This window comes from Microtus pennsylvanicus, chromosome 11 (genome assembly GCF_037038515.1).
Source record: "Microtus pennsylvanicus isolate mMicPen1 chromosome 11, mMicPen1.hap1, whole genome shotgun sequence".
Taxonomy (NCBI): domain Eukaryota; kingdom Metazoa; phylum Chordata; class Mammalia; order Rodentia; family Cricetidae; genus Microtus; species Microtus pennsylvanicus.
Window position 1 is genome coordinate 21,028,388 of NC_134589.1, and position 21,826 is coordinate 21,050,213.

At 51.6% G+C, this 21,826-nt stretch overlaps 1 protein-coding gene across 5 annotated transcripts in view; it reads right to left on the reverse strand.

The window, feature by feature from the left end:
- Nucleotides 1–883: 883 nt before the first annotated feature.
- The window catches only part of Atp6v0a1 (ATPase H+ transporting V0 subunit a1), a 52,257-nt gene continuing 31,314 nt past the window's right edge, over nucleotides 884–21,826 (reverse strand). For 2 of the 5 annotated variants that reach the window (XM_075990695.1, XM_075990693.1), the window contains exons 17-22: nucleotides 21,305–21,412; nucleotides 17,005–17,112; nucleotides 16,059–16,076; nucleotides 10,222–10,339; nucleotides 9,592–9,763; nucleotides 884–2,328 (exon numbers count right to left, since the gene is read on the reverse strand). In XM_075990695.1, coding sequence (XP_075846810.1) covers nucleotides 2,235–2,328; nucleotides 9,592–9,763; nucleotides 10,222–10,339; nucleotides 16,059–16,076; nucleotides 17,005–17,112; nucleotides 21,305–21,412 — 618 coding nt within the window. In that variant the 3' untranslated portion in view covers nucleotides 884–2,234. Of the gene's footprint in view, nucleotides 2,329–9,591; nucleotides 9,764–10,221; nucleotides 10,340–16,058; nucleotides 16,077–17,004; nucleotides 17,113–20,424; nucleotides 20,500–21,304; nucleotides 21,413–21,826 lie in introns of all 5 variants that reach the window. The other 3 variants (XM_075990696.1, XM_075990694.1, XM_075990697.1) reach the window with 2 other exon arrangements.

The window sequence follows — 21,826 nt, forward strand, 5'->3', positions numbered from 1 at the left end:
TCATTTGAAAAGTCTTCTGGAGTGGGGAGTACTGCTCCAGGGGTGGGTGCCCTGCTGGCTGGGAGAGGTGTTTAGGCTAAAATGGGATAAGAAAATGTAATGAAGCTGGGCAGTGGTGGAGCACACCTTTAGTCCCAGCACTAGGGAGGCAGAGGCAGGCGGATCTCATTGAGTCCGAGGCCAGCCTGGTCTACAGAGCTAGTTCCAGGACAGCCAGGACTGCTAGTTACACAAGGAGAAACCCTGTCTGGAACCACCCACCCCCCAAAAGAGATGGAATGAACAGGATGTCCCACCTCCTCCTGCCCCTCAGAAGCAGGTGTTACATTCCTGTGCCACAAACCCTGTGTGTGTGTGGGGGGGCAGAGGAAGAATGTGTATGTCTCAGAAAAGGGAGGTCCCCTCCCCACCCAGCCATCTCCCTGCAGTCTGCTGCTTCTTTGGCTCATGGCTTGCCTACGTCAGCACCTCACATTCTCCAGATACCCTAAGAGTCTGCCAAGTCTCTACTTACACCAAGGCCAAAGGCACCAGGGCTTAAAATAGCTCAGCCGTGGTGCCCTGGAGAGCATACACGGAGAAGGTGGGGGCAGACACCCCGGCTCCCTTCTCCGGTTGGGCCGCACAGCAAAGGGAAGGGAGATAAAGGTTGCTGGAGCTCTGCAAGGCTAACTTGGCTCCCAAGAGTGGGAAGGTGCCTGGGAAACTCGAGATAAGGCGCTAATTTCACTAACTGCCTAGCCAGGGCCATGGCAACTGTGGCCTCTCAGATCAGGAAGAGAAGCAGAAAGGCTGGCAGGAGGAAGAGGGTGTGGGTACCAGATGGGCTCAAGAGGGCAGGGCTGGAGGACAAACAAGGGCTGTGTACTCAGAGACAGGCAGCTTTGGTGAGAGTCAAACACACTTTATTCAGCACAGGAATGTCTGTCTGGACAGAAGGCCTTGAGGGTCCTTGACAAAGAACTCTGCCTCAGGCCTCACTGTGAACAGAACAAAGGTCTTCATGTAAACTGGACACAAAAGGAGAGGGGTTCAGGACGGGGTTCCAGTGGGCCAGCCCCGCCTGGGCGAGTGTCTGAGCAGCTCTCGAGGGTGCCAGGGTGGGGGAGAGGGGAGGGGCCTTGTAGATTTAGTGTCACCTCCCGAATGCAGTGAGTGAACGGGTCAGCACATGATTAGAAGGGTCTGAGATCCACAGCCAGGAGGACATGAGGTGAGGACGAGGGCTTGGCAGGGCTGTACAGTGCTTGCACCCATACCTGCGCCCCAGTCTACCAGTCACCCCCAGTTAGCTAATTGAAAAGGAGACTGACCTTCCCCGCCCAGGACACCACTTCTGAAAGTGGGGTCAGTGTGGGAGCTGGGGAGAAACCACCAGTGGCAGATAAGGCAGGTCTGCCGGCAGAACCAACCTTACTGACCACAGCCTCGGGACATCATGATCAGGATGGAGGAAGGGCTCGGGGATGCACCAGAAGAGCGCCAATTTTAACTTCTGCCCTGGGATGGAGTATAGGGCAAGGCCCCTTCATGCAGACTGGGTAGAGGGTAATCTCAGGTCGGGAAGCCCTGTGAGACCATCCCCTTCCCAGGGATGCTATGCTGGGCCAACAGGGCTGGGAGAGGAAGCTCTTTAGGAGGGTGGTGCTGGTCATCCTGGGATCTTTGGGGTGATAAGGAGAAGCTACCCATCATGGCCCATGTGGGGTTAGCTGAAGTCCCTATCAATACTAACCGGAGAGCAGAGGGCAAAGGGTGACAAGAGCATCTTCCTGATTGTTCCTGCTAACCTGGAGAGGGATATGTTCCATAAACCATGTCCCCTACCAGGAGGGAACCTGTTTTGACCCTCCTCCATGGTGTGACCAAGCACTGTGGCCTGGAGAGGGACCCCTTCCATCCCCATGTGGCTATGAGGGTTGGCTCACCAGTAGGGAGTAGAACAGGGCTGTCTATCTGGAGGCCAGGAGGCCAGGACTGGTGCCGGGGGTGGATGGGCATCAGGCACAGCCATCCGACTCTTACTAGGAAATCTGTACGTTACACAAGGTGGAGAGACCCGGGGAAGACCAGCACCTATCTAAACGACTCACAGCTGGGGCAGGGGTCGCAAGGGTCACACAAATGCCCTGGTTTACAGGGATCACAATCAACAGGCAAAAGGAACACAGACCATCCCTGTGAAGGCAAGGGGGTGGGGGAGAACTGTTCTGGGCATGCGCCCTGCCTGGGACTCATTCGTCAAACTTCCCCTCCCGGATATGCTCAAAGGAGAAGGGGAGGAACTTGAAACCAGCCCCGGAGTAGAATTTATTCTGGAATTCCACCCTGGAAAAAAGAAGAGTAAAGTCACCATTTCACTGAGAAAATAAGATAGGGCTAAGTGTAGTAGTGTAGGCTTCTTCCCAGCACCGGGAGACAAGGCAGGCCGAACATAGTGAGACCCCGTCCAAAAATCAAATCAAATCAAGTGGTTAAATGGCCCGGTGGTTAAGGGCACCTGGTGTTCTTGCAGAAGACCTGAATTTGGTTCCCAGTATACGCGTGGCTGCTCACAACTGCCAGGAACTCCAGCTCCTGGAGACACCCTCCTCTAGCCTCCACACCCTCATTCAGACACATGGATAAAAATATTTAAATAATAATAAAGAGGAGTGCTTCACCGTGCTGCCCGGGCTGGCCCTGAACTCTTGCTCCAGTTCCCACAATAGCTGGGACTACCAGGAACGCCATTGCGCCTGGGCCAGGGCGACCCTTTTCAGATGTCTATGCTACCTTCCCTCCAGAAGACAACTCTGTGGAGATGATTCTCTCACTCCACCTCCTCTTGTGCTGGGCAGTTTTATGTCAGCTCGACACAGGCTAGATTCTCACTTGACTGTTGAGAATCTCTAATGAGAAAATGCGCCCATAAGATTGGGATATAGCAAGCCTACAGGGCATTTTCTTAACGATTGATGGAGGAGGGCCCAATTCATTGTGGGTGGTGCCATCCCTGGGCTGGTGGTCTTGTGCTCTAGGAGAGAGCAGGCTGAGCAGCCATGGGGAGCAAGCCAGTAAGCAGCACCCCTCCATGGTCCAGGTTTCTGCCTTGCTTGAGTTCCTGTCCTGACTTCCTTCAAGGATGAACAGTGATGTGAAGGGTAAGCCAAAGAAACCCTTTCCTCCCCAACTTGCTTTGGTCATGGTGTTTTGTTGCAGCAACAGAAGCCCTAACTAGCCGGGCGATGGTGGCGCACGCCTTTAATCCCAGCACTCGGGAGGCAGAGGCAGGCGGATCTCTGTGAGTTCGAGATCAGCCTGGTCTACAGAGCTAGTTCCAGGACAGGCTCCAAAGCCAGAGAAACCCTGTCTCGAAAAACCAAAAAAAAAAAAAAGAAGCCCTAACTAAGACACACCCTTGTGTGGGTTCTGGGAATTGAACTCAGGTAGGTCACGAACTTTTCAGGTAAGCACTGTTACCCACTGAGCCTCTAAATTACCTACGCTATTTTTTAAATTAAAAATAACATTTAAAATGTATTATGGGGGGAGGTCAGAGGTCTACTTTGTGGAATCGGTCCTCCTCTTCTAATTTTCCATGTGTTCCTGAGGTCAAACTCAGGTTGCCAGGCTTGCGCGGCAACACCTTTACCACCGGGCCAGCCTGCCAGCTCCTCGGGGGAGGCTTTCAGAGCCCAGGGCCACCCTCACGAAACCACAGCACAGGATGCCCGGAGAAGTCTCTGTCTTCACATCTCATTCCCACTTGGTCCTGCTGGGTGCGTTTGTGCTAAATGTGTAACAGCACAGACAGCGCAGTGTGACAGCCGCAAGCTAAGGAAGAAGAAAGCCCTGAACCCCTTCAGCCACCAAAGGGAAGCCCCCTGGAGTACTTCTCCTTCTGCGTAAACACGACCGCCCCGCCCCAAGAAGGGAGACTTGGGAGTGAATGCTGAAAGCGGTCAGTTCAGAAGAGGAAACTCTCAGGAAAGAGGGGGAGGCTTGAGGGGGGGGGCGTTCTTCTCGAAGCAAAAACATTCTCCAGCCACAAAAACATCTGAGAAAGAATTCTTCTCTGGAGGCTGAAAGGAAAAACAGGGCCTTAACTCCCTTCCCAGGCAGATCGGCGGCTATCCCTGCTGGTCTCTTTGGGGCCCTTTTCCAGCTCAGAGGGGCAGGAAGAAGTTGGGAGCAGGGCTGCCTGACTGTTTCCTCCCGCACACTCCCCTGGCTGGCAGCCCAGCAACCAAACCACCACCAAATATGGGCAGAAACACGCAGGCCTGATTCAGAGGAAGCCAAGCTGCCCTGGAGCATAGTTTACAGGAGGCACCCTGTGACCCTTGCAAGAACAGGCGGGATGGGACTGTGGTGGGCTCCAGGGGACAGGTGACAGAAGCATTAAGGCCTGGAGAGGAATCTAGCTCCTCAGTGCACCCTTCAGCTACACGCAGGGCTTCTATCACTCAACCAGAGAACTGTGGGTGGGGGCTAGTGGTACCGAGGCCTAGGGGCTCCTTCGGTTCTGGTGTGGGCTTGAGGACACAGTGGCAGAGCTATGGGCTGTACCTATTAGGAGGAGTGGGAAGAACCTGCCGTGCAGAAGCAATCGTATGGCGCTTTCTCTGCCACCCTCACAGTCTGCCGGGGCAGGGCCCAGGCCCCAAGGCCTCCCAGGGAAATGACCCCAGCAAATTAGCTGCAGGATTCCAGGGCCCAGATTCACCCTCCACCCCAGTGCCAGCTTCTAAGAAGTCTCTCTGCAAGTTCAAGGCAGAGCTGGGGGTATGGGAAGGGTAGGGGGGTGGTTAGGCTCCTGCTCTAGCTCCCTTCCCTTGGGTCTGGAGGGTTCATGTTGGTTAGGCCTCATTCACGTACATCAAGGGTATTCCTGAACAACCGAACAAAAGGTGTACAGCCATGCTCTTTATCCTATACCATGTAGCCCAGGATTGCCCTCACGGGGTTCCAGCTCACGTCTCCAGCTCTAAGGATGCATTCCAAATGACTCCCTGGCTGGCCAATCACACAGACAGACTATTCTAATTTCCAACAGGACGAATGGAGCCTAAGTTTTGCGTGGACGGCTACAGTCACCAACCTGCTCGTCTCACGTCTGTAGTTCCGGCGCGTGGACTGACAGACAAGGTCCCTCTGGTGCGCCACCATCTTGGGTTTATCCTGAGGTCAGTCCTACTTTACCTCTCACCCCGAGAGTCCTCACCTCAAGCTCCCAGTACAGAGATAGAAAACAACTCCCCCTGGTCGCCCCACCCAGGGAAACGTGTGCTTCCTGAGTATAGACCAAAGTCGCCTTGTGGGGTGAGAGGTACTGACTCCTGAGGGCTCTTCAGCTGTTTGCTTAGCCTCTGAAGTGCACCGAGAACCCAGTCTCAGGAGTGCAGACGGGCTTCTGTCACCCCAGAGTCTCAGGAGTGCAGAGGCTTGGCTTGTCACCCCTTCCAGCTCCAGTTCGTGGCAAAGGCCACCTGGTGAGCCAGGGAGGCTGCCAGAGCGAATGTGAGTGCTCCGGCCATGTTCCAGAGCTGGCTGGAGGAGGAAGGGGCCGTGGGGCCTTTTCCACTCTGTGGGGATGAAGAATTCTCTCTGATGGCTCGGGTATCAGGCAATGCCGTCAGCTGGGACTATCGCCCCAGGACTTTTACTCCAGCAACACTGCATTCCTCCCGCCTGCTCCCCAGGGCTGTCTCCTCAACCATCGACCCACGTGGGGACACACAGGTGTGAGCACGGACACACACAGGGCTCTAGATGAGGGATCCCCATCCCGGCTGCAGCCTTTACGCCTCATTCTTTACGCCTGGCCAGTTACAGCAAGATCCCTGCTTTGTGTCTAATTATGGTGGGCATTAACACCAAGCACATGTTGCAGGGTAGGTGGGAAGACACACAACCCAGAAGACAGAAATTATGTTCTCAAATGTCACTGGCCTTATGACCTGCACAACTCCCAGACTAGTGATTTAGTTATCAAATAAATCAAAATCAAATTAAATGCTTTTCTTCTCAATTCCAAAGAAACTCAGCAGTGGTTTATCAGGGAAACAGCAGGGACGAAGTGAGAGGCATGAAGATGCTTGTGTCTGGGCCACTGTGGCAAGGACCGTCCCCACCCCTCACCAGAGTCACAACGCTGAGCTCCCTGCAGCGCTTGGCGCACTTCTGCATTTGGCCAGTAGAGGGCACACAAGCACCAATTAAACTTTTAAGTGGTGGTGCCACCTCAACTGTGTCAAGGACCACTCACCCCTCCAAAGCCAGCATTCTGAAAGTTGCATGAGGCTTCCTCCGTCTCTCCTCTTGTGCAACACTTACACTACCATACAGACAAATAAGAGAGAGACACCTCCATCTCAAGCCTGTACCTAAGGGCATTCAGGTGGCAGCACACACCTCCTTTATGTCTCCCCATTCTCTATCCAGCCGGAAAAGTCTGTTCACGGGGCCCGCCACACAGGTCCTCTCGACAGGGACCCTACCTTCAGCCATTGCCTATTACGGTGTGTCAGGGCTGTGTAACAGACACCTGGTGTGTACGTTATTTCCCACGTTCCCACAGGAACTCTGCCTTCTGGCTACTGTCTTCTGTCTCAGAGAGCTCAGGATTGCCTGCCAGTGAGTCAGTCTGTCTCAGAAGCCTGCCTCATATCCTCTCCACTTCCCCATGTTCCTTTAGGAGAACAGAGGGAGACGCTGTCACCTGAGGGCTGCAGGGGAGCCTGAGGACGAAGGCATTCACCTGGCAATAAAACGTGGCTTCCCAAACTGCTTCAGCTCCTGATGGCAGTGAGACCCAAGGCAGGCAACCTCCACCTGCCCTGCACTCCTGCCTTGCTGACCTGCCTGATGGCTCTGACCTAACCTCCGCATGCCCTGCACTCCTGCCTGGCTGACCTGCCTGATGGCTCTGACCTAACCTCCGCATGCCCTGCACTCCTGCCTGGCTGACCTGCCTGATGGCTCTGACCTAACCTCCACATGCCGTGCACTCCTGCCTGGCTGACCTGCCTGATGGCTCTGACCTAACCTCCACGGCTCCTCACCCACCCACAACAGGAGGCAATCAAGGAGGGGCAGTCACTCTTCCCTCAAGTCCTGAGCTCGGGAGACACAGAGGAGAACAGGAAAGCATGGAGGCCAAGAGGGCAAGAAAAAGTGAGTCACCGGCGGGGCCTGGTTACGCAGACATTCCCTCACTGGAGTGGCTGCGGAAGTGTGCTGGCGAGAGCTGGCTGATAACCTGAGGGGAGGATGCCAAGCCGGAGCTGAAAGCATGCAGCATTCCCAACCTCCCAGCTCAAGTAAACAAACCACTGGGCGCGGAGGAGCCAGGGGAGAGCCAGCTCTGAGGAAGCACAGGCCTCCTAGGCAGCCTGGAGGGAGGGTCACAGCCACAGCCTACCCCTAACACCCTTAATACCCCTTGATTTTCCCCCATAACTTAGTACAACCAACAGGAGACTCACGGGGCCAGAAGAGAAAGATGAGGGACACAGACAAGAGGCTCCAAAGGGTCAGGGCTGCAAAATCCCCTGTGGAGCTCAGAGACCGACCACCCACCACCTCATCCACGGGTTTCTGAGGCAGGGCCACTGAGTGAGTGTGGAGTGTTCGTGTAGGGCCAACTAGAGCTTCCGGAGATGCCGGGATTGACCCTTCCTTGACATGTTCCTCCTCCCTTTTTTTTAAATAACTTATTTACTTTTTATTTTATATACATTGGTGTTTTGCCTGCAAGTATGTCTGTATGCAGGAATCAGATCCTCTGGAACAGGAGTTACAGACAGTTATGAGCTGTCATCTGGGTGCTGGGAATTGAACCTGGGTCTTCTAGAGGAGTAGTCAGGACTCTAATTGCTGAGCCATCTCTCCAGCCCCTTGACCCTTCCTTGAAAAGGAGAATGGCAACATAAAGGAATAAATGGAGCCCCAAGGGGAGAAGTCTGAGGCAGGGCAGCCAGTGAAACACAGGCTTCCTGGATTATACTGTGGCTGTGTTTCAGGCACGTTTGAGAAATATTCATACAAAAATTATTCACAGTTTATCTGAAACTCTACCTGACTGAGCATCTTGTGTTATTAGGAGCCTGTCCTGGCACTCACTCTATAGACAAGGCTGGCCTCGAACTCACAGAGATCTGCCTGCCTCTGCCTCCCCAGTGCTGGGATTAAAGGTGTGCACCACCACCTCCGGGATACAGTTGCTTATCTTGAGTGTGTGCATCTGTGCGTACAAGTGTGGATGCAAGAGGACAACTTGCAAAAGTGTGTTCTCTCCTTCCACCACGTGGTTCCAATGAATTGAACTCAGGTCATCAGGCTTGGTGGCAAACACCTTAGCCCACTGAGCATGTATGTCTCTGGACTTCTCTTATAATATTATTTGCTAAATCTGGCAACCCTCTTCTGAGGTCACAGTCACAGCCCAGCCTCTAGCTCTCCTATTTCTGAGCCATTTCTTCATATAGAGCCACGAAGGGTGGCACAGTCCATCGAGGAGAGCAAACACCGCACACCTCCACACCCCTATACCACCTTTGGAAAAGCTGCTTTCGTGTCCTTAGCATCCTACCAAAGCAGCACTGGCACAGGGACACAGTAAAGGGACAAAGTAGGGATAGAGTGTGCTCTAACAATGCCTGGTCGGGGCCAGCCCCGGGCTCTAGCCACAGGCCAGAATAACACAAGCTCCTCGCTGTACATGGGTGTCCTAACACTTGAGAAGGTGAAGAACGGGAATTGTGAGTTTGAGGCCAGCCTAGGATATAGAGTGAGACTCTTTTTTTTTTTTTTTTTGGTTTTTCGAGACAGAGTTTCTCTGTGGTTTTGGAGCCTGTCCTGGAACTAGCTCTCGAACTCACAGAGATCCGCCTGCCTCTGCCTCCCGAGTGCTGGGATTAAAGGCGTGCGCCACCAACGCCCGGCTAGAGTGAGACTCTTAAAAAACAAGCCAGGTAGCGGTGCTCACACCTTTAATCCCAACATTTGGGATGCAGAGGCAGGCAGATCTCTGTCTTGAGTTCAAGGCCAGCCTGGTCTACAGAGCGAGTGCCAGGACTGCCAGAGCTACACAGAGAAATCCTGCCTCGAAAAATAAAAACAAAACAAATGAAAAAAGGAAGAAAACAAAGAAAAACAAAACAAGTTCTATCCCAGAATCCCCTTCAGCTTTACAAGCACAGTCAAAGGCACCTAGGGACACAAAGCAAGGAGTGGGAGCCTTTCCTGGAACCCTTGAGATGAGCAGGCTGCCTGGGGCCTTTTCCAGGGCTCAGCGCCAGGAAAGGAGGGGAGCGTGCAGGAGCTGACTCCCTGGAGCCCACGCCAGAGCAGGCGACTACACCTCTCATAGTTGACATCTCACCCGATGAGGGTGATGGGTAGTGGTGTCGGCTTTGAAAAGCGATTTCAGCGCTGACTTCCTCAAAAATCCTTGCTGGCCTGGCTTCTAACTGGGGAACCCCATTACCCCTCAATTAAACCAGAGAAGTGCCAGCTTCCGTTCCCTAGAGGACAGACTTCTGGTGCTAAAGTGAGAACACTGCCCACTCCCTGTGACCACTCCCTGCTCCATCCAGCTCCACTCACCAGTGTAACCGCAGGGCGTGGAGGAAGGCCGAGAGGCCCTCCATGATCAGCAGAATGGCCACAGTCAGGGTGGCAAAGGCGGCGAAGATGAAGAACAGCAGAAACCCTCCGGCCAGACTCCGGACATTCAGGCCTATGTGGATCACCATGGTCCAGAGCACTTCAGAGAGCTCTGCAGAAGGGGAGACACGGGGTACAGCTGAACTGAGCAAAAGGGAGGATGAGACCTTTGCATTTCGCTCTGCCACTGTTAACCTGGAGAGTTCCTTGAAAACTGTATTCCTTTTTCTTTTTTTTTCTGATTTTTAAAGACAGGGTTTCTCTGTAAAACCCTGGTTGTCCTATAGACAGGCTGGGTTCAAACTCACAGATCTGCCTGCCTCTGCCTCCCAAGTTCTGGGATTAAAGGCGTGCACCACCACCACCACCCATTGAAAACCATGTCTCTGCATTGGGGCAGCATCACTGCAAACAGCTAACCTGCACAAGAGCGGACACACCTTATCTGCACTCATTCTTGGACTCAGGAGCTGGACTGATGCCTGAAGTCTCCTGAGTTCCCGTGCTGGGGAAGCCCCCACTGATCTAAGGAGTTCCCAGAGGAGGGGGAACTGGAAAGGACACACTCACGTGCATGCGCAAGGCTCAGGGCCCAGAGCCGCAGGTAGGAGGCCGTGTTGGAGATGCAGCCCAGGCAGTACTCGATGGTGTGGATGGCCTGGTGGACCATGGTGTCCGCAAAGTCAAACTGGCACAGGAGGAAACCAGAAGGGAGATCAGGCTAGGAGGGGAGTGTGCAGGAGCTGACTCCTCTGGAGCCCACGCCCGGGCAGGCGACTACACAGCTCCTGGTTGACATCTCACCTGATGAGGGGCTGGGTAGTGGAGTTGACTCCGAAAAGTGATTTCTGCAATGACTTCCCCCCAAATCGTTCCTGGCCTGGTTTCTAACTAGGGCACCCTAATATCCCCTCAATATGCTACACTGTATCTTTCTTTTTACACAGAGTTTCACTATATAGTTTCAGGCTAATCTTGAACTTGGAACCCCACCTCCTTAGCCTCCTTGTGCCGGCTTTGCAGTGTGTGCCACTGCATCAGAAAAGCTTTTTCTTTTCTTTTTTAATTTTACATGTTCTCTTTAAAAGACTTATTTTATTTTGAGACAGGGTTTCCTCTGTGTATTCATAGCTGTCCTGGAACTCACTCTGTAGACCATGCTGGCCTTGAACTCAGAAGGTCCACTTGCCTCTGCCTTCCTAGTGCTGGGATAAAAGGTGTGCACCACCACTCGTCGGTCAGACTTAATTTATTTTTATTTATTTTTAGTTTTTTTCGAGACAGGGTTTCTCTGTAGCTTTGGAGCCTGTCCTGGAATTTACTTTTATTTTATGTATTTTAAGTGTCTTCCCTGCATGCAGATGTGTGTACTAGGTGTGTGCAATGCCCACAAAGGCCAGCGGAGGGCATCAGATCCTCTGGAATAGGAGTCTGTGAGTCTCCATGTGGGTGACAGGAATCGAACTCAGGACCTCTGGGAGAGCAGTCAGTCTCTTAACCACTGACTATCTCTCCAGCCCCCACAGCGTGTATCTTTTTATTATTATTTGATTTTCGAGACAGGGTTTCTCCGTAGCTTTTGGTTCCTATCCTGGAACTAGCTCTTGTAGACCAGGCTGGCCTCGAACTCACAGAGATCCACCTGCCTCTGCCTCCCCAGTGCTGGGATTAAAGGCGTGCGCCACCACCGCCTGGCACACAGTGTGTATCCCTAATGATCTTTTCAACAAATTTTTCTCTCCCTGGTGGGATCTGATCTCCTCAGTGGCATGCTGCGTCAAGAACCATGCCTTATTACTATTTTGGAGTCCTGCTGCTGTGATTAAATACCCCGACAAAAGCAACTGAGGGGAGAAAGGTTTATCTGGCTCCCAGTTCAGGGTGCAGTCATGGTGTCGGGGAGCCAAGGCAGCAGACGCTGAAAGAGGCAGAGAGCAATGGACGCATGAGCTGTTTGCCTTTCACTCAGTCCGGGACCCCAAGCCAGGGAATGGGGCACCTACTTTCGAGCTGTCTTCCCACTTCAGTTAGCCCAGCAGTGACAACCTCACAGGCATGGCCAGGGGCTTGTCTCACAGCTGACAGGCCGTACAGTGGAGCGCCTCTGCTTAGATACGGCAAGGGCAGGCACGAAGAAGCTACTTGCACACTGGGTCCCACAGCCTCCTTATTTACTCTTTTCAGCATTTTGAGACCGAGACAACCTCCTTCTTCTGTGACTTCGGAAATGATCACCTAGGGAAACTTTGTCAAAAGTCCACTGATTTCCACATGAAGAGCTAATCGGAAATTAATGTAGGCGTGGCTGGCATGGTGGTTCACACTGTAAGCCCAACACTGAGGAGGCTGAAGTGAGCAGTCTGAACAACACAACGAGACCCTGCATCTGGGGGGGAGGGCACTGGACTTCCCACAGGGCAGGGTGCCCTGCCATTTCTTAAGACTGGAGGGGGTGGGAGGAGGGGAGGAAGTGGAAATATTTGAATTGAAAAATAATATATCTGAAACCAAACAGGTGTGCCTGGGAGCTAGGATGCAGCTCAGAGAACACTTGCCAAGCGTGCCGGGGGTTCAGTCTTCAGTGCTGCATGGAAGGGGGTTGGGGAGAACTCGGAGTCTGGAAGAAGTTTTCAGAGTCCCCTTTAGGAGCAGTTTTCTGAACTTGGTATATTCTAGAAAGCTCAGGAGGAGAAACAGAATGTCTACCACAGAGCAGGGCATAGTTTTCTTTCTGATATAACTCCTCCAAGCCCCGCACAGGATCAATCGCCAGCTCCAGCTCCTGGGCTCGGCCAGCTTCCCCATCCTCATATCTGGGCCTGTCTTATGTTATAGTCTCTATAGTGTGTGAAGGGGCTGGGCTGGAAAGGCATAAGAGTGCGGCCAGTAGGAAGAGGAGACACTTCCAGCAAGTCACCCTGGGGAAACGCCTCACTTCCAGTCACCTCTGCCTAATCCTGTGAGTTTCTGGACTTTTCTATAAGCCTCTTACTCTGAAAATGAGGAGCCCTTGTTATGTTATCCAGAGCTCCCTGGTTCAGCAGTGCTGTAAGAAGCCTTCCCACCCCGGCTGCAGGAACTGCCAGGAAGAAAGCCCAGAAATCAGGGAAAGCAAAACGCTTTCAGTGTTTCCACATTCGACCCGATTTTCTCTCACTAAAAAAAAGGAGAACCATGGGGCTGGAGAGGTGGCTCAGCGGTTAAGAACACTGGCTGCTCTTCCAGAGAACCCAGGTTCAGTTCCCAGCACCCACACGGCAGCTCACAACCATCTATAACTCCAGATCCAACACCCTCGCACAGACATACATGCAGGAAAAACATCAATAAAAATAAATTATAATTTTAACAAAGGAGAACCATAGTCAGGATAGACTATATGAGAAAAGGGTATTTTCAATAAAAAAAAATGAAATAAAAAGGGAACCAGGTATAGCTGTGGAGACCTGTGGTCCCCGGACTTGAAAGGCAGAGGCAGGATGGTGAAGAGCTCAAGGCCATTCTTAGCTGCACAGTGAGTTCTAGGCTAGCCTAGGCAATAGGAGACACCACATGCCCATCACAGTAGAAAGGAGAGGAGGGGAAACCTTCACTTCCAGGCAATACCCCTGCTTTCTCTTTTCCTTCCTTCGCATCTCCCTAGGAATGTTTTCTCAGGGGAGATGAGAATTAAGGGAGAAGAAATCCAGGCAAGCACTTGGAAGGGGCCCGTCCTTGGCCACGGGCTGAACACAGGCATCTCTGATGTGATGGCAGTCACTCTCCAGCCTCCGCCTGGCCTCTCGTTCCTCCTCCAGAATGGCTTCTCTATAACGGTTACATCATCTCCGGGTGGCTGTACTTCGTGGTGTCTGTCACTGGAGCTGCTCCCTTCCTGCCTGAGAGTCTTCCTCCTCCTGACATTCCAAGATGTCCCGGTGTCACAGCCTCACCCCTAAGTCTGTTCTGCAGGGCTGGCACAGGCTCACTGGGCACCTTGGGGGTGACTCTCATACAAACACCTCGTCTCTCCCCTGGTCACAGCCCCACATCCAGCCAGGGCCTTCCCTTCCAATCCCTGTGGCGGACTTCTCTGTAAGCTACGCAGTCACATCACACTACAGGATGTCCGTGCCCCCAGGCCGCGCCCTGTGCTCTACAGCTCCACTCAGGGTCTCCAGCAGTGTCCCTGCACCCCAGCTTCACTACTCTGACGATTACTGCCACCAAAATGAAGCAACAACCACTGTCACCCTCCGCTAACACCTCTTCTCCCCAACTCCCACATCAGCTCCAGCAGAGCTGAGCCACTGCTGAGCACGGGCTTGGCCTACAGCTAGGCCTTCATCTTCTAATGCTGCAGATGGTGGTGGCTCTGCCCCTCCCCCTCTCTCCCTGCCTCCAGACACCCCTGCTTGGCCAGCCTCAGCTCAGGAGGAGGAACCTAAGGGAACCCTTTCCCACACTTCTTCCTGTTTCACCCCAGCGCCTGTCAGGTACCCTTCTGTGCCCCCACAGCATCCTGGGCACACATGCACCATGCTGTCTTTCTCCAGACTGTCTCCCCACCTTGTCTGCAACATCCTTAAAGCAAGAGCTAGTTTTCCTCTCTCCATTTTTTTTTTTTTGGGTTTTTCAAGACAGGGTTTCTCTGTGGTTTTGGAGCCTGTCCTGGAACTGGCCCTTGTAGACCAGGCTGGTCTCGAACTCACAGAGATCCGCCAGCCTCTGCCTCCCGAGTGCTGTGCTGAGATTAAAGGTGTGCGCCACCACCGCCCGGCCTCCTCTCTCCATTTTTATAGCACTCAACACAGTGCCTGACACGCGGCTGCGCAGATGGGAGGGTGGGTGGGAATGAGGTGATGAGAGCAGCTGGTGTGAAGACACAGCAGGGAGAGGGGCCGCTGACCCTTGCTGAACCATTACAGCCTTCAAAGATTTCCTAGATATCAATCGTCTGGGCCTGGTTTGGATCTGGACTAAGTGTCTCCTAAGGCAAGGGCACAATTGCCCTGCCTGGGGAATCAAACGCGTTTACATCCAAGCAACGTGGGGAGTTACAGAAGCAGGCCACGCCGCTTTCTAAGAAATGGCTTTGAGTGAAATCATCACATAAATGTCAGTTACCTAAATTTGGCTGTGGAGAAGCAATGCCAGGCAAAGACAAAAGTTATGACTGGCAGACGCCAGGGAGAGGTAATTTCCCGAGTGTGATCAGTGGCAGGGAGGGGAAAGGCTACACCACAGCCTGTCTTCGTGACTGTCCACCTCCCAGGGACATGGCTATAAATGAGGATTAAACAGCCATATGAATGGCCCCAGACAGCTGACTCGAACATTCTGCTGCTGCTGAAGGTACTGGTACACAATGAGGGAGGCATCTGGAAAGCAGTATTGTTGGAGGTGGCGATACCGGGAGAGGGCCAGGTCCCTCAGCAACGTGGAATCCCACTCATCCCCTCAACCATGCCAGGCAGCTCAGGCAGCAACTATGCACAGACACCTGGTCCAGGAGTGATGGTTGTCGATGCAGGCAAGGGAGCCTCTCCAGCCATCAGGGAGAACAAACGCTGCCTGTTTTGACACAGAACAGCAAAGGTTTTCCCACGGCCATGCACTGCCCCTTGGAGAGACCAGGTGAGGGAAGAGGACGGTTCATAGGTACAGGATGTTAGAGAGAAGTCTGGGGGAAAGATGCAAACAGTGAGGGAAGGCCTTCAGAAACCTATCTGAAAATCTGCGTGTTGGTACATGAACCACTCTAGATGTGGCCTGAACATTTACCTGTCTTTCCATTCTACTTTTCATATTAACATATGATGGCCTTTCATGGAGATGGATTAGTTTTTCCTGAATGTGTCTGAGAGACAAAGCTCATTTTGAAGGTGGTTCACTTTTCAACCAGGTCACGTGAAGCTAAAACTGACTCCAAGCAAGGGTCTTGTGGCCCCAAGTTGAAGCATCACCAAGCTGATGGGGGAGCAGCAAGAAGAGGCTGGCTGCATCTCAGACAGGGAGGAATGGTAAGCTTTGCTTGCGAGCACTCAGAGGAGCAGGGTGGGGACCACTACCCCCAGTGGCAGAGCAACCAACGCATCACAGGAGAGGAAGTGGAGACCCGTGAGACTTAACCCCGTGAGTGGTGACCTCAAGAATGCCAATACAGACATTACTTGCAGCTTCTTCAAAGCCAGTTCCAGAGGTATTAGATCAGCAGCCAACAACACAAGGACAGAGGTGACCGACATGAGATGCAGTTAATGGAGATGGAACTTCAGAACGTGGGCTCACAAACTGGTTAGACATGGCCAATGAGATGCAGGATGCATGGCGTCATGTGTGTGGCCCCAGGGTGGAGTAGGGTTGGCAGAGTGAGCACAGGATGGGAAAAGAGAAGCCCCAGATAGACACAAAGGCTTTGGTCTTACCACTTCGTCCTCGGTAGGCTTGAAAACACAAATTCACACTTAGTGGGAAGCTGTAGCGCACACAAGGTCACAAGCTACGAGCACGCACTATTGCCTGTTTGGGTGGAGGGAGGGTGGCTAAGGGCTAAGGTGCTGCAGGCGCTCCTCCTTAGCATGCACGCCAAGGGAAATCACAGAATTAAGATACATGTTTTTAAAGGCACCCTGACATCTGCAATTAAAAAAAAACAAAACAACAACTCATAGTCAAAGTGGCTAGCCTGAAAACTGCAGCCTGGGTCCCTCACTGCTATTTGATTTGCTTTAAAAATACTATAATACTAGGTGAGAGTACTAGTCCAGCTTGGAGGCGCCGTGCCGCGAGTGCTCGGGCAAGGAGAGCAGATCTGAAAGAGCTGAAATCGGAAGCAGAGTCAAAGAAAGGCTAGGCTGGCCTGACTCCTTTCCACTCTCACTCTAAAAAGAATTCAGATAACAAATTTTAAAAGCTCTTTAAAAACAAACAAAAACCCCTGGATCAAGAACACATCGATGGGGTAGGTCTCAAAAAGAAACCCTGAGTATAGCTGGGAAGCAGTGTGACCAAGGATTCTTGGGAGGATCGGAGAATGAAGAAGCTACTCTGAAGGCTCCTGTGTCTCTGCTAACAAGAGGTGGGATGCTGGGTGCTGCCTGGGTGGAGGAGAGCAGTTAGTAGTTGAGGTCCCATGCAGTGCCCCACAGACTGGCGGAATTCAAGAAGAGCAGAGCAAAGCTGCGTGGGTCTGTGGCTGCCCCTGGAGATTAGAGCAGGCCCCACCAGGCAGGCTGCGACAGCCTAAGCAGGCCAGATGGCGGCCAATCATTAGTAGCTTTATTTCTCAAGGAGATGATTGAGTAAGCCTCTTAGAAAACAAGACTAGCGCTGTCCAGGTTAGGAGAGGAAGCCCGCACCACTGGATCTTACCTCGTCTGCGTCCTCTGAATGGGTGGAGAGCTGGTCATGCTGAATAATCTCAGCATCCTCCTCTGTCGGTCCGTTGCCCACCCTGATCCCACCAAAGTTGAGAGTTCCCTACACAGATGAACAGAAAGAGTAGTATTCGCCTGGGCTTTAATGTGGCACTCTGTGAGGTGGGGAAGGGTGATGGTTAGTACATACAATCCTCTGAAAGGCAAACATCCTAACAACAAAAGAGACACCCACCGACTGAACAAGCTAAGTGAAAACTAGTAACTGCCCCACCCCAACCACCACTGCTCTGGCCCCCACGAGCGACAGCCTGTGTTTACCACCTCATCCAGCAATACCGAGATGAAGCACCCTTGCCCTGGTCAATGCTAATGGAGCTCTGTGTGAATGGGAAGCTGAACATGAACACACTCTCATTACAAGAGCGCTGGACCTGTAAGGTCTGTGAGGGCCCAAGTGCTGGTGGGACTGAAGATTAAATTGTGCAAGTGGGGTGTGGGGGGGACAGATGACAGCAAATGACGGGATGAGTACGCGCAGATCTGACGTGCTTTCAACAGGGCCCGAGGTTCCAGTGGCCTCTCCCAGAAATGCATCTGTCTGTCTAGGAACAAAGGTCCCTAGGTCAGGGAGGAAAACAAACAAAACAACATCCTAACAGACATTCATTTGTGGCTAAAGAATACTAAGTTTTAAAAATGTAAAATAAACCGGAGGGTTCTGGGTGGAGCAGAGGGGAATTAGGAAGCAGCCCCTGAACTACTTCCTATGGGCTCTGTCAACCCAAAGCTCAGCACTGCTTGCCTGCACTGTGACCTGTCCAGTAAGCTCCAACAATGTGTCCGCAGGGTTGGGAACGTCCCTGCGGTCTCCGTCCTTAGTTTCACCCTTTGGAACACCTCTTCCACTATGCTCACTGACCAGTTCAGCCCCCAGTGTTTATGGAGGCAGGCTCCTTTTTTCTTATAGGAGCTGTCCTACAAGGTTGGTCGTAGGAACAGCTACAGGAAGAGCACTTGGAAACTACATTTTCTTTCTTTTTCTTTTTTGGTTTTTTTGAGAAAAGTGCTTCTCTGTGTGGCCCTGGCTGTCCTGAAACTCACTCTGTAGAACAGGTTGTCCTCAAACTCAGAGATCCTGCCTCTGCCTCTTGAGTGCTGTCACTCCCAGCTGGAAGTTACATTTTTAATAGATCCTCTTATGCTATCCCCAGAAAGTATATATTCAGTAGGTCTGGGGTGGGGTACAGGCTTGCATTGCTGAATAAATGGTATAATCATTGTGAAGGGTACTCCAAAATAGGAAATACATTGCACCCATGGAGATCAACAGTCCCACTGCTAGGCCACCTATATTTACAAACTCTGGTAAGATACATATGAATCAGGGTATTCTCTACATTATTATTTATAATAGCAAAAATTGGAACAAGTACCATATCCATCATTGGCAGTGAAGACGTAATTTCAGCATATCCAGCAGATTCTAGAGCATGCTGGGTACCATAAAAAGCCTGGGGACTACTATGAGGACAACCTCTGAGATACACAAGTACCACATCCATCACCAACAATGATGACATAGTGTCAGCATATCCAGAGGATTCTAGGGCATCCTGGGAACCATGAAGATTAGGGACCACTATGAGAACAGCCTCTAAGATACACCAAGAGGTAGAAAAGTGATTCGGTTTAAAGCATCTCTCTCTTTCTAGGCATACATGTCCACACATGTACCGACAGATGACAGACACGTGCTGAAGGCCAAGCCTGACAGCAGTGCCCTGGAAGAGGATCGTAGTGGGGACTGAGGTCTCTTCTTAGTTAGTGGTACAGGCTTTCTCCAGCCAAAGTATACCCCATTGCTTGCCTTCCTTCCTTTCCTTTCTTCCTTCATGCCTCCCTTTCTTAGATCACGGAATTATGGGCCACTTAATTTTTTTTTCTTCAATTCATCTGTTTGACCCAGATTCAAAGTTCACCAGGTAGTTCTGATATACAGTCAGGTTTGGGAACCACGGAAGCCTAAGCACTCCCAGGCTGGGTACAGAAGACACCTCGCTGCCTCCAAAGGGAGGACTCTAAGCATTACAGAGGGTGCAGGGGAGACTCCATTGTATCTTGACCTGGGTTCTACAGGGTGGAGGAAGAAGGTCTTCAGAATTTGGGATTCCCCAAACAGAGGCCATGTCTAAAAGGTTTCTCTAGCCAACAGAAGAAGTGAGAACAGGCAGGTTGGACCTCCCAGCCAGACTCTAGCGAGTATCCTGTAGAGCACAGGGAACAAGAGCTCCAGGAAAGAGATGGGAGACACCCCAGCAAGGATTAGAAAGCTGAACTGTGATAATGCCACTCACAGAGACAACCAAGGAGACAAGAAGCAGAACAGAAGTAGATCTGTGCTCTTAGCCTCAGCCTCATTCAGCTACAGAACCAGTGGCTAAGATGACCCCAGTGTGAAAGCTTCCAGATGAGCAGGGCTTTTCTGTGGAGTTTATCATGGAAGATGGCACCAGACTTAAAGGCGTCAAGAACTTTCCAGATGCACCTTGCGATGCCGAGATAGAAGACTACATGGAAAGAAAATCAGCGATGGGCAGTACTTGAAAATCATTTCAAATAGCAAGATTAAAGTTGCATCTGGCACAGACATGCATTTTCCTTAAAGAAGTATATTGCTAAATAGGGCAATCCCAGCCAGGGAAACTGGAATGTTGGATTACACAGATCCTACTGCATTCTAAGATGCTGGTGAAAAGATGGTTTTTGAGGACAAATGCTCACATGCCTAACTTTCAGAGTGTGGTCATTGGAATGGAAGTTAGTATCAGAGGAGGGGAATGCCAGACAGATGGATTTGGTTGCTCTGACAGGTGTGTAGCATGCAGGAGACACACGCGAGAGGGGAGGGCTCAGTACACAAGGGCATTGGGATCCCAGCAAGGGAAAGAGATACAGACCTTCTCTAAGGAAGGCAAGTTATGGTCATGTATCCTTTAAAGATGGACTCTCAAGTACGGAGACATCAACGAAAGAGTCTGAGCCCTTCTTGCCTCCACACTGAAAACTTACCCCACACATGGTCACAAATACAGACTTAAAAGTGGATGAGTCCAAAAGCTGCTGTCTTCGAGTAAGATGATGGGACCCGAGGAGAGACAGGAGCCACTTTGCTCCCCAGGGCAGGACCGTACTTACACATCTGAACGGAAACTTAGCAGGCCAATGGTAAAGATGATACCTGAATCTATTCCTAAGAGGTGGAAGGCTCCTCTGTCATCGTCTCAGTGAGCAACAAGGACGCACTTCTTGAGAGCGCAGGTCCCACGCTCTCAACAGCATTAAAAAGGAACTCGGGTGCATTGTTTGCCACTCGTTAGACAAACATTGACTCGGCTGGAGTTAATTGACTCACTGTTGCAGCCGATGCTGCCTCTAGTCCCTGTTGGCTCGGGGTTGGGCTGACTGGGGCCTCCACGGGTTGCCCTTCCTGATAGTGAATGGGAGAAAAGAAGAAGGGAGAAGAGAACGAAGAGGGGGGGGAGGGGAAGGAGAGACGAATGGAGGTACATGAAAGGATGAAGATGGTCGGAAAAGGGAGAAGGAGGGTCTTGTAACTCAGCTGCTCTCCAACGGGAGGGGTCATCTCACAGCCACAGGAACCATGCAACAAGATCTCTCGGGTTTTCCCAGGCAGTGCAGTACAGAAGCATTATTGGATAGCCAGAAACTACACGCAGTTTTGAACGCTTGGCAAGCTTAACTCTGTATGTGTGTAGAGCTGGTATACACACATGCATTAAGTAAACACCTGTGTGTGCAAAGGCTGCATTTTAAAAGAAGAAGAAAAAGACCAGTGTGCTTTAAATCAGACCCTTTCCCAGATGTTCTGGTCCGTGAAAGCATCATGGTCTCATTTTTAAAAAAAAGTGTCTTGGTGTCCTGTGGCTGTCCAGGCAAACCACACGAGTGGGTTTGCTATCTGCAGCTCGTCTAACCCTGTTTTGGCTGACGCTGCATCCAGACAGGCCCAGGCCTGGACTCTGCTGGGGAGAGCATGAGTAAATCATGACCAAGAGAGGTAAAAACATGACTTATTCACTCCAATCCAGTCATTTGAAGTTGGAATTCAGGTGTCTGAGCCACTGGCAGGCCCGGTGCTCATGCTCGTATGTAACACAATGCATTTTAAGAATGCATGCATGTGTGCACCATTAATTATGTGCTCTGAGGAACTGCCTTGATCTTAAACAAGGAGAAAGTCTAGTAACCTCCAGCTATGGAAATATACTCACCAAATGCTTCTTCCGCAAATACTGATGGCGCAGGATCAGGGGCTTAAAGAGCAGCATCCAAGGGACGCAGAGCATGGCAACCACTATGAGGAAACACTGAATCCCTTTCTGCAAAGTGAGAGACAAGGTGCTTCATACAGTCCATTAGTCACACGGTTTCCAACCACAGCACAAATTTCCTCCCAAACAGTATTTTCTCACTGTCTATGATCATTACCTGGTTCTCTAAGTAATGAGCAGGTGCCATGAGAAACCCAGTGACTGTCCCACAAAACGGTAGTTCTAAATTCTGCTCCTTTCCCTCACTACTCATCTAATTGTTTGAGACACGTCCTCATTATGTAGTTCAGCCTGGCCTGGAATTCACTAGTTAGCCCAGGCTTGCCTAGACCTCTGGCTCCTCCCACCTCAGCCTGCCAAGTGCTGGGATTACAGGCCTATGGCACTGAGCCCTACAAATTCTATCCTTTACAGTCAGGATTAATGGGAGCCCTCCCGAGCTAAGAGGGGTCGGGGAGTGGT